The following is a 10,003-nucleotide window of genomic DNA, read 5'->3' as shown; positions in this document are numbered from 1 at the left end:
AAGTCGGGCTATGTGGATGGGAAATGACACTGGAAAGAACACCAAAGCCTGAGCAACAAAAAGGAAGTCATCAAGCCCCAAACAGAAGGGAAGCCTCCCAGTGCACCTCAGAAATGGGGGCAACTATGGGAAGAAATGAGCTGAATGGGAGCACACAAAGGGTTTGGGGAAAGTTAATTTTTTTTGTAATTTTCTTTTATTAAAAACATTTCCTAAAAAATTTGTCTTTTTCTGTCTGGGTGATACATATATATATATATATATGTATGTATATATGTGTGTGTGTGTATATATATATATATATATATGTATATATGACTTTTAGGCTGGCCTTGAACACTGTGGGAAGAAGGACTAGGGCAGCTAGAGGTCAGGTCTCCCTAGGTGATGCCATCTTTGGCCCCAGAGACAGAGGCTTAACACTCTCACCCAGATGGGTGATGTCAACTCTCAGATCTCAGGTCCTTGGCCCAAACAACTTGAAAGCCCCGAAGTCTTTTGATGATAAACAGCATTTCCCAAGGTAAGGAAAAGAATGGGTGTTACCAATCACCAAGTATATATGGAAGGGAGCCCCCTCCTCCACAAGCTGTCCTACTTTCCATGAATCTAGTCAACTGGGAAACAGATGTGGAAGTAAGAGACAGGTGCTCAAGAGATGCTACCCTTCTGTCCTCCTTCTACAATTTGAGAACTGCCCCTCTCAAACCCAGAAAACCACTCTACTGTTTGCACTCCATCCTTCCCACTCCTACCCAATCACAACCCAGGGGTCCAGAATGACTGGTGCAGGAGGGGGAGTGTCAGAGAGAAGCTCTGGAAAACAGCTTCAAGCAGGAAGGGACACAATGGCCTCATCTCATCCCCCAAAGCAGAAGACTTGCCCTGACTCATATCACACAAGGGTGTAGGGACCTGGAAGTGAGGCCCAGATCAATCTCCAGGGGGCTGGATTTAAAAGTGGGGAGAGTGAACAGAGGAGGAGAGCGGGATGGATGGGAAAAGGGTTCTCAGTTTGCAGGCCATGGCCAGTTTCCCCAGTAGCACCCAGACAGCAGCAGGAACGGGGTAGGGGCTCCTCTTGAAACATTGGTGGCTACAGGCTGCAGGGGAGGGTTGGAAGGAAGGATTAATGGTGTGGTCTGGGCCTCGCCCCAGCCAGTGACAGTCTCCTGGGAGCTCCCACCCCACCTCCCAAGAGGCTGACCACTTTGACCCTTCTCTTCCTCTCTGCAGGTGGCTAGACCCTTCAGCCCACTGGACAAAGCAACTAACTCACCTCTCATGATCTCTGATGCCCTGGGCCTCAGCATCTTTCTTGGTGGCCTCTTCCTCCTCTGCCTCTTCCCCTGGAGGAGGTCCCCGGCCAGAGCTCGGTTCAGACGGGGTGCTGTTCTTCTCTACCTCCACTGGAAGGGGCCTCTCTCCCTCTAAGGTGGCTGCTTCCTTCTCCTCACCTTCAGGGTCTTCTGTCTCCTTGAGACGTTTAGGGGAGTCCTAGGCAGGATTGGCAGAGAGAATGTGGACTGAAGCTAGAGAGGAAGAGAGTCAGCCATCTACTTACATCCCCTCCTGTATCCCTCAGGGGCTCTTTCCTGGGTTGATACCTAGATAGGCCATCCCCAGCCAATTAGTAGCTAGAATGCCTTCTTCCACACCTCATCTTCTCACCTGGGGACTCCTAAAACTATACGCACGATTTCTTTCTCAGGCTTATCTCTCTGCCCTGCTTCTGTGGGACTGCCCTGTGAAAATGCTGAGGATGACCAGCCGCCCGCTCCCCCCTCCCCCCAGCAGGTGGTACTTACCTCCAGCAGGTCCCCGGCTCTCCTCTTCAGCGCTCCCTTCTCATTCTTCTCCTTGGTTGGCTCATCAATGACCAGCTTCCCTTCCTCATCACTGCTACCCTCCGCATTGCCCTTCTTATCACCATCACCCTCGGTGGCCTCTGGCTCTGGATCAGGCTCTTCCACACGGCTCTTTTTCTGGGAGGACTGCAGCGAAGATGGCAAGAGGCTGAGTTGCACGAGGGGCTGTCATGCTGCACCCCACCCAGACCACCCCCTCAGCCACTCACTCCTTCCTTTTCCCACCTCTCCCCCACCCCCCACCCAGGTGCCCAGTCTCACAAGTGATTTGAGACCCACCTCTGTTGGATTAGCCCCGGGGTAAACCCACTGGCCGGGCAGGCAGGGCTCTGTGCAGGAGGGGGGAGGGCTGGAGCAGGAGGCAAAACCTCGGGTCAACTTCTCCCAAAGGGAGCTGGGACCCTTTCCCCGCCAACGCCCGCCCCCCACCCTCCCGCCTTGTCCTGCCCGGCTCACAAGCACCTCCTCCTGGAAGCCTTCTTGAAAAGAATAAGGCCATGTCCTAAACGTCTACAGGTCCAACATAGCCTGTCTCCACTTACCGCCTCCATCCTGTTCTTGCCCCCTAAGCCACTGTCTGACTGGCCCCAGACCTCAACTACTGTGACATTCCCACAGTCCCACCCCTCTGAAAAAGCCCCCCCCCCACTTCTAAAGTCCTGATGTGCCTGAAGGCTAAGTGTCACCTGTGGGCCTGGGCCCTCCCCCAGAGTCCATGCCACACCTGCCTCCCAGGAGTGTGTCTAAGGTAGATGGCAGCTCACCTGGTAGCCTGAAGCCTTGACAGTAGGGTTGTTCTCGATCTCCCACAGCCCCTCGCTGAACCCTTTCCTCTTGTTGGGCTTGCCAAACTTCTCCTTGGACTCCTCGTAAGGGAAGAGGTCTTTGGGGCCCAGGAATGCCCTGGTGAGAGATGGGAGACTGTGCTCTCAAGCCCCTCACTGCCCATGAGCTACAAGCCCAACCCCGAAGGGCACCGCCACCACCTCGCCCCAGAAGAGTCCTCTTGTGAGGTCCCCCCCCCGTGCCCCTCTAGCCCTTCACTCACGTCTCATGGGTCCCAAAAAAAAAGACTTGGTATTTGTTGGCTGTTGATTTCACCGCAGCCTCAGGCATCTCATCAATCTGGGGTGAAATGGGGGAAGCGAGTGTGAGCTGGAGTCCAGAGGTCTTTAGTCTGGAGCAGAGCACCACCCTCTCAGGCATGGTAGTTCAGGTAAAGCCAAATTGAGCAGACCCCAGAGATTCCCCATGTTTGCAAACCATTTTTGGCAGAAGACTTTGGTTCAAATTAAGTCAGACATGAAAGTCCAACAGAAAGACAAAAGAATCCAGGAATCCCTCCCTCACCTTCACAAACCACAGCACACCCTTTTCCCCAACATTCCAAGTCCTGGCCAAACTTCACTTCTCTGCTACCACCTGGTCCAACCAATGCTATCTCTTTCTTAGTATTGATTTTTAAGACAAGGTCTGTGTAACCCAGGCTGGCCTCCAACTTGGAATCCTCCCAGTTCAGCCTCTGGAATACTGGAATTAGTTGTGCAGCACCATGCTCAGGTCCAAGTTTTAAATGTTGACCTGAATTTAGCCAGGAGCCAGTGGCTTATACTTGTAATCCTAGCTACTCAAGAGGCTGAGATATGAGGATCTCAATTCAAAGTTAGCCAGGGAAGTGGAGTCTGAGACTTTACCTATTTAACCAGCAAAATGCCAGAAATCGAGCTGTGCTTAACTGGTAGACAGCCAGCCTTAAGCCAAAAAACAAAACAAAACAAATCCCAAGGGACAGCACCTAGGTCCAGGCCCTAAGTTCAAGGAATCCAGTACTGTCACAAAAGGAAAATAAAAAGTTGATCTGAGTATTTCATCCTCTTCTACTACTATACCCTTCTCTCATGGCAAGATCTGAATCTCAATTCTGAAATCAATAGTGCTTGACCTTGGGTAACCTTCTGAACACCTCTTTGCCTGTTTCCTCATCTGTAAAAAGGAGAGTCACAGCACTTGTCACATGACTGAGAGCTAAATGACTGGAACTTGGCATGTAGTATGTCCTACAAATGTTGGTTATCATGGGTCCCTCCCAGGATCCTGGCCTTCTGTTCTGGCCACACTGTTCTTCAATCTCTCACACTCACTAACTCCTGACCAGCCTCCCAGCCTCAGCTCCTCATAACTTCCTCCAAAAAGCTTCCCCATCTCCTGACCCTATCGGCTCTCTGGGGAAAACTCTCCTAGCACCTCTCCTTCACACTTGCAAGTTTATACTGTTTCATATTACTACTTGATTAATGCCTATGTGGACTATTCCCACCCCAAACTCAGAGACCAGAGTACTGATTTTATTTTTTTCCCCAGACTGGTCAAAAAAACTTACACGGCCCAGGTGCTGGATGGCTCACGGTTCAAAGCCAGCCAGGCAGAAAAGTTCCTGTGAGACTCTTATCTCCAATTAACCTCTTAAAAAACCAGAAGTAGGGCGCCCGGTGGCTCAAGCCTGTAATCCTAGCTACTGAGGATCATGGTTCAAAGCCAGCCCAGGCAGGAAAGTCCTGTGACTCTTATCTCCAATAAACCACTAGAAAACCGGAAGTGGCGGTTTAAACCCAGAATTCAAGCCCCACAACAAAAGAAAACAAAACCCAGAAGTAGTGCTCAAGAGGCAGAGTGCTAGCTTTGAACACAAAGAGGCTCAGGATAGCACTCAGGCCTGAGTTCAAGTCCCACAACCAATAAATCAAAATAAAACAAATTCGTAAGATTGAATTTGAGACCCTCCCATGTCAGCATCTCAAGTGTTTGGATCACAGTAGTGTCCCATTACACCCGGTTCTGGTGCTTTTATCTCCAGCACACAGTAGGCACACAATATTACTTGCTGTATGAGTCTAGACACAAAAGCACAATCTCTGGCTGAAGTGGAGGAAGAGGCCAAAGGGCTGCCCTATTTGATTCTTGGCTCCAGAAGCAGTTCCAAAAGGCTTCTGGGAACACTTTGAATGTCAACCCTTTTATTTTTACAGATGAGGAAACTGAGCCAGAAAGAAATGATTAATATAAAGCAACAGGGCAAATGATGGTGAGGGCAAGGTCTCATACTTTATCTGACTTGATTCCCCTGACCCACTTGTCCTGACCCAAGAGAAGATGAGACATGCAGAGGTCTGAAGTCAGAAAAATAGAGCTAAAAGGCCTAGCCAGTCTCAGATCAGATCTGGGAAGCTCAGACCAAGCAGAGATGAAGGTTGTGGGGTAGGGACTACAATTCCCAACAACACTTGCAACAGCCCCAGCAGCCCAGCTTCCTGCCCGGGCAGAGGCCAGGTGGCCATGTTTACTGGGGCCCCAGATACAGGCAGGAGAGAGACAGTCAAGTCAAGGCAGTGATTTGCACAGTGTCAGGAACAGGAGGTGATTGAAGCCTGCAGAGACATGGAGGCTAGGTGGATGGGAATGAACCCAGACACACCCAGAGCAGAGGTGGGGCTTGGGCATAAGTCTTGAGGGGCATCTTGCCTCAGAGCTGAAGTCTTCAGGCTCTGGGCACCTCCCCCTTGCCCCATGGCCTCTGGGGACAGAGGTCCAGCTCCTCCCCCCACCCCCCAGAAATGCCCAACACAAATTGGGCCCTCCCTACATCAGGAGAGCTGGGGTGTGGGAACAGGGGGTGGAAAGGCATGCAGTTCCCCCCACAAACAGGATCCCCATCACCATGACAACCCAACCCCGCCCCAGGGCCACTCAGCAACCAGGAATGTGACTTCCCCTCCCCCCAAGCCTCTATCCAGATTCAGGAGGAGGGGACACTAACACCCATCTCCAAGCCTGAAGTCTGGCACTTGGGTTCTGGACTATGCTAGAAACCACTAAGACTGGAGAGGCTGGGGTGGGGGAGGAGGGTAAGAGAATGTGCTCAGGAAGCCAGACCAGGGGAGTAGGGGTAGGGGTAGAGGTTGGACCAGACACCTGGCTCTGGTTACCAACTATCTCCCCACCTTCCTCTCAGAGGGGGAAGCAAAAAACAAAAAAGGCCTCCAGGACTTAAGAGGTCCTAGGAGACAGGCACAGGACAACAGGAAGGCTCTTCGGCAGGCCTCTGTCTTAGGTGGATCTACACAAAGGGGTTGGTGAGGGCTGGAAAGCTGTTAAGACTAGAACAGCCCAAAGTTTTGGTCTCATCATTTTCAGTGCCCACATTAATCTAGTAAACCTACAATAAAAAGAGGAGAAACTTAGGAAGAAGGTGTAGAATTGGTGAAGGGTTAGAAAGTTAGAAATGAGACATGAGCTCTCCAGGAGCAGACTGAACACATGGCCACCCCAGCTTCCCACAGGAAACAAACTCAAGATCTCTGAACCTGAATGGTGAGGCAAGAGACCCAGGAGGCCACCAGCTGCCCAGCCCCATGGGCGGAGAGAAGCCTGGACAGAATTAAAAATAGAACAAGACATACTTCCAGCTACATAAAAGAATGGGTGTGGGGGGACAAGGGTGGAAGACAGAGCCTAGGCACACAGGCATCTTCCCCAAAAGGGCCACCCAACCCCCTCAACTTGACTGTAGGTACCTGTGGGAAGAATCAGGAGAGGCACTCTTTCCTCTTAATTGGATTCTCAGCCTCTCCAAAAGGGAGGAGAAACTGGGAGAGTGTGAGGGAAGGGGTGACAACAGCCCAAAAAGAAATGTACTCCTTACCTAATTTATGTAACTGTAATCCCTCTGTACATCACCTTTATAACAAGAAAAAATTTACAAAGAAAAAAAAAAGAGGGGTGAAGTCTCTTTAGAGCACTTCCAGCCCAAAAGCTACAAAGGAAGATGTTTTCCTTGCACTTAGAAGAGCTTTTCTTTATAGATGTGGAGACTGAGGTCTCAGGGGATCCCTGTGCCCCAATACAGATATTGCCTTCCAGGTGGTGCCTTTATGTCCAGGCTAAGTGGATCAGGGTGGGGCCAGATGTGCTGCTCTCCCCACCACACCTCTGCTCCAGTCAACAGAGAAGGGGGTTCTGCAAGGTCTTAACTATTTCAGGGATCCAGGCTAGAGCCTAAAGTCCTCACTCCCACTCCATCAGGCAGGTCTGAGGAATCTGAATTGTTTGGGTGGGGAGTGATAGCTGCCTGAGCTTCAGACCCAAAATAGGCCCAGGGTCACCCCAGTACTTAGGAGGGCCGAAGGAAGGACAAGCACTCGCTGGAGGCCGGCCAAGGTTCGACCACCACACCCAGGGCCAGGCTGACCTGACCCAGGAACAGGAAAGTCCAGGGTAGCAAGCAGTTCAGTCAGTTAGGGGTAGGAAGTGTGGCAAGCCTGAGGGGCAAAAAGAGGTGGGGGAAGGGCAGAAGGAGGTCTGGGATCTTTCAGAGATTGTGAAACTGAAGTAGAGAGAAAAGGAAGGAACCTGGGGGCAAATCCCTGAGTTTTGTAAATTAACCATTTAAGTGCCTAGAGATCTGCCACCAAGTTAGAACTAAGGAGGAAGAAAGAACAGAGAAGGTTAAGATGGAGTCACACCATCCCTCCAGGCAGGCCCTGCTACCGCTACCACGTGGCCCCAATGTCTGAACTCTCCCATCCTGTTCAGCAGCAAGGACACAGTTGTTTTCGTGGGGTTGAGGGTTCTGCTAGTCTCCTGGGGTGACTCCCTCCTACCTCAAGATTTCAGGAGAGCCTGGGCCTCTCAGGCTCTGCCACCCTAGGGACTAAAACAGTCCAAGGTGTAAGTGAGGAGACTTAGCCAAGTCTGTTCTTTTGGGACCCAAGGGGGATGCATCTGGGAGGCAGGTAACAGCCTTGGGTGTACCCCTCTTCCCAACTGTCACAATCAAGAGCCAGAGCCAGAGCCAGAGCCAGGCAGAGTGTGGTGTCCTATCTCCTTAAGATCTTGTTGGACCTCCACATCCCAACCCAACTTTTATCTGAAAGGTCCAGGCCTCAGTAGAAGAAACTTTACCTCCGGTTTTACCCTTCTGCCTGGTGGCCTTCCTCAGAGGGCCACCGTAGATCCAGTGTGTCCCTACTTGTTCTGTTTCTTACATGATACAGAAGGGGTTCCCTAAAACCCACATCTCAGCTAACACCTCCTCCCAGGCTGAGCTAGCCTCTGGACTTTGTCTCATCCCCAGGAGGGAGAATCAGGGGAGACCTGGGTGCAGTTCTTGCTCAGCCCACCAGACCTTGGTATTTGGACCAAGAAGCCAGTGGGATCAAAGGGTGCAGTGTAAAGTACATGAGTGTTTACATGCCACGCACATGCACACAAGGCTGCTTCCTCACACTGTCCCACCTCAGCCCTCTTCTGAGGTCCTAAAAATGAGCCCTGCTTCTCTGCTGACTCCCGTGCCAGAGACCAGACTTTAACTGAATCTCAGACAACAGGGAGCTCAAAGCTAATGCTGCTAAGGCATGCTCCTCAGGCAAGGGTGCACAAGAGTTTCTTGGATTTTTCTTAGTTTCTTGACACCCTGAACCAGGACCCAGGTAAGCCTGAGGCAATCTCCTAAACCTAGAACAGTATTAGGTCAGATGAATAGCCAACTTGGCCTTTTTTTTTTTTTGGGTCCGGTCGTGGGGCCTGAACTCTGGGCCTAGACGCTGTCCCTCAGCTCTTCAGCTCAAGGCTAGCGCTCTACCACTTGAGCCACAACGCCACTTCTGGCTTTTTTTCTTTTTGCTTATGTGGTGCTGAGGAATCAAACCCAGGGCCTCAGGCATGCAAGGCAAGCTCTCTACCACTGAGCCACTTTCCCTGCCCCCCAACTTGGCTTTTGAGAGCACCCCAAACTACAAAGCAGTCCTCCTGTTCCTGCCACCTTCCCTCCTCCTTCCCCCCACCTTTCTACCCTCGGATTTCAATCTACAGAAGTCCTACACTCTGGGGGGCTGAGTCATGCCCTCACCCAGGACCAAAGGCCCTTCTGCATCAACTCTGAAATGCCAGAGGAGCTGCCCATCCCACATGTCCATTCTCCTCCAGCAACCGCCAACTCCCAACCTCCCTTACTTCACCATTCAGTCCTTTAGGGGAAAGGTGATAAACACTCCGGGCCTGGCTTGGGGGCCCCACCCTCCCACCTGGCCAGGTGCTTAAAGGGAGGAGGCCCTTTGGTTGGCGGGCTGAGTTAACCACATGGCGGACTAGGGCTTTTCTGGCGGGAGATGCTCACGGGAACGGGAGGGGGGGGAGGGAGAGCAACTCATCCCCCCCCCTTCTCACCCAAAGGGCAGTCTGGACCACTTCCCAACCCCACATGGGGCCCTGCCGGCCGCCTTCGGCCCTAATTTGAGCTGGTGGCATATGGAAGATTATTTTTGTGTGCGTGGAGCTGAGGTGTTGACGGGTGGTGGTGAGTTTTCAAGCCAGGTAGATCCTTAGACCACTCCCAACCACTCCTCGACCCTCCCCGCAACTTCAGACCTCTCACAGGTCCCAAACCAAAGTTTTCGAGAAGCGAACTCCGCCTCCTAAAATCTAGTTTTCTCGGGGCTAGGACCATTCGTAGCCATTGACCCAGGAAGTTTTAGCTGATTGTTGTTTTTTTGTGTTTTTTTTGGGGGGGGGCTGACAGTCAACGGGGAAACTGGGGACCTCAAAGGGGTCCCAAAAGGGGCCTGGCGGTAGGAGGAGCCACACGATCGGTCCCCAAAACCCTGACTGCGCTGCTGAAGCCTCGGCGAGGGTGGGGGCTGGGGGCGGAACGGAGCACGCGGAGCAGGGCCAGAGGTGACCCGCGCCCTCAGATCCCCGCGTGGCGCACACGCCTCGACGCGACGCCGCCGTACCCGCCAGGTGTCGCCGCCCCCCCCCGCCCGCCTCCATTATATAACCGCCGGGTGGGCTTGAGGGCGACAGGGAGAGTTGGGGAGGGGGACCCAGAGACCCCTGCCCTCCCCCTCCGCCCGCCCGCGCAGGGAGCTCAAGCCCTCCCCGCTGTTATGCAACCCCATGGGGACAGGGGGGCGGCGGGCCGCTCTGCTCACCCGGGCCGGCCAGTGTGGATAGCCCTTCATCTTGGCGAACACCAGGTCCCCGCATTTGTACTCCTTCTGCCGGTTAGATCGCGACATGGCGGGGCTCCGGGCGCCCCGGGCTCCGCGCCGGGCCAGGAAGCGCGAGCCCAAGTTTGCGCG

General features: G+C 52.8%; 1 protein-coding gene across 2 annotated transcripts in view; it reads right to left on the bottom strand.

Moving 5' to 3' along the window:
- Positions 1-259: 259 nt before the first annotated feature.
- Hdgf (hepatoma-derived growth factor) overlaps positions 260-10,003 on the bottom strand; it is an 11,177-nt gene continuing 1,433 nt past the window's right edge. The window contains exons 1-7 of one of the 2 annotated variants that reach the window (XM_013030655.1): positions 9,854-10,003; positions 2,917-2,993; positions 2,633-2,771; positions 2,148-2,217; positions 1,809-1,994; positions 1,280-1,497; positions 260-1,103 (exon numbers count right to left, since the gene is read on the bottom strand). In XM_013030655.1, the coding sequence (XP_012886109.1) occupies positions 1,097-1,103; positions 1,280-1,497; positions 1,809-1,994; positions 2,148-2,217; positions 2,633-2,771; positions 2,917-2,923 (627 nt within the window). In that variant the 5' untranslated portion in view covers positions 2,924-2,993; positions 9,854-10,003 and the 3' untranslated portion in view covers positions 260-1,096. The remainder of the gene's footprint in view (positions 1,104-1,279; positions 1,498-1,808; positions 1,995-2,147; positions 2,218-2,632; positions 2,772-2,916; positions 2,994-9,853) is intronic. The other variant, XM_013030656.1, reaches the window with a different exon arrangement.

Source organism: Dipodomys ordii, unplaced genomic scaffold, assembly GCF_000151885.1.
Source record: "Dipodomys ordii isolate 6190 unplaced genomic scaffold, Dord_2.0 Scaffold131, whole genome shotgun sequence".
Classification (NCBI taxonomy): Eukaryota; Metazoa; Chordata; class Mammalia; order Rodentia; family Heteromyidae; genus Dipodomys; species Dipodomys ordii.
The sequence above is the reverse complement of the archived record's forward strand: the minus strand, read 5'-3'. Positions and strand labels throughout refer to the sequence as shown.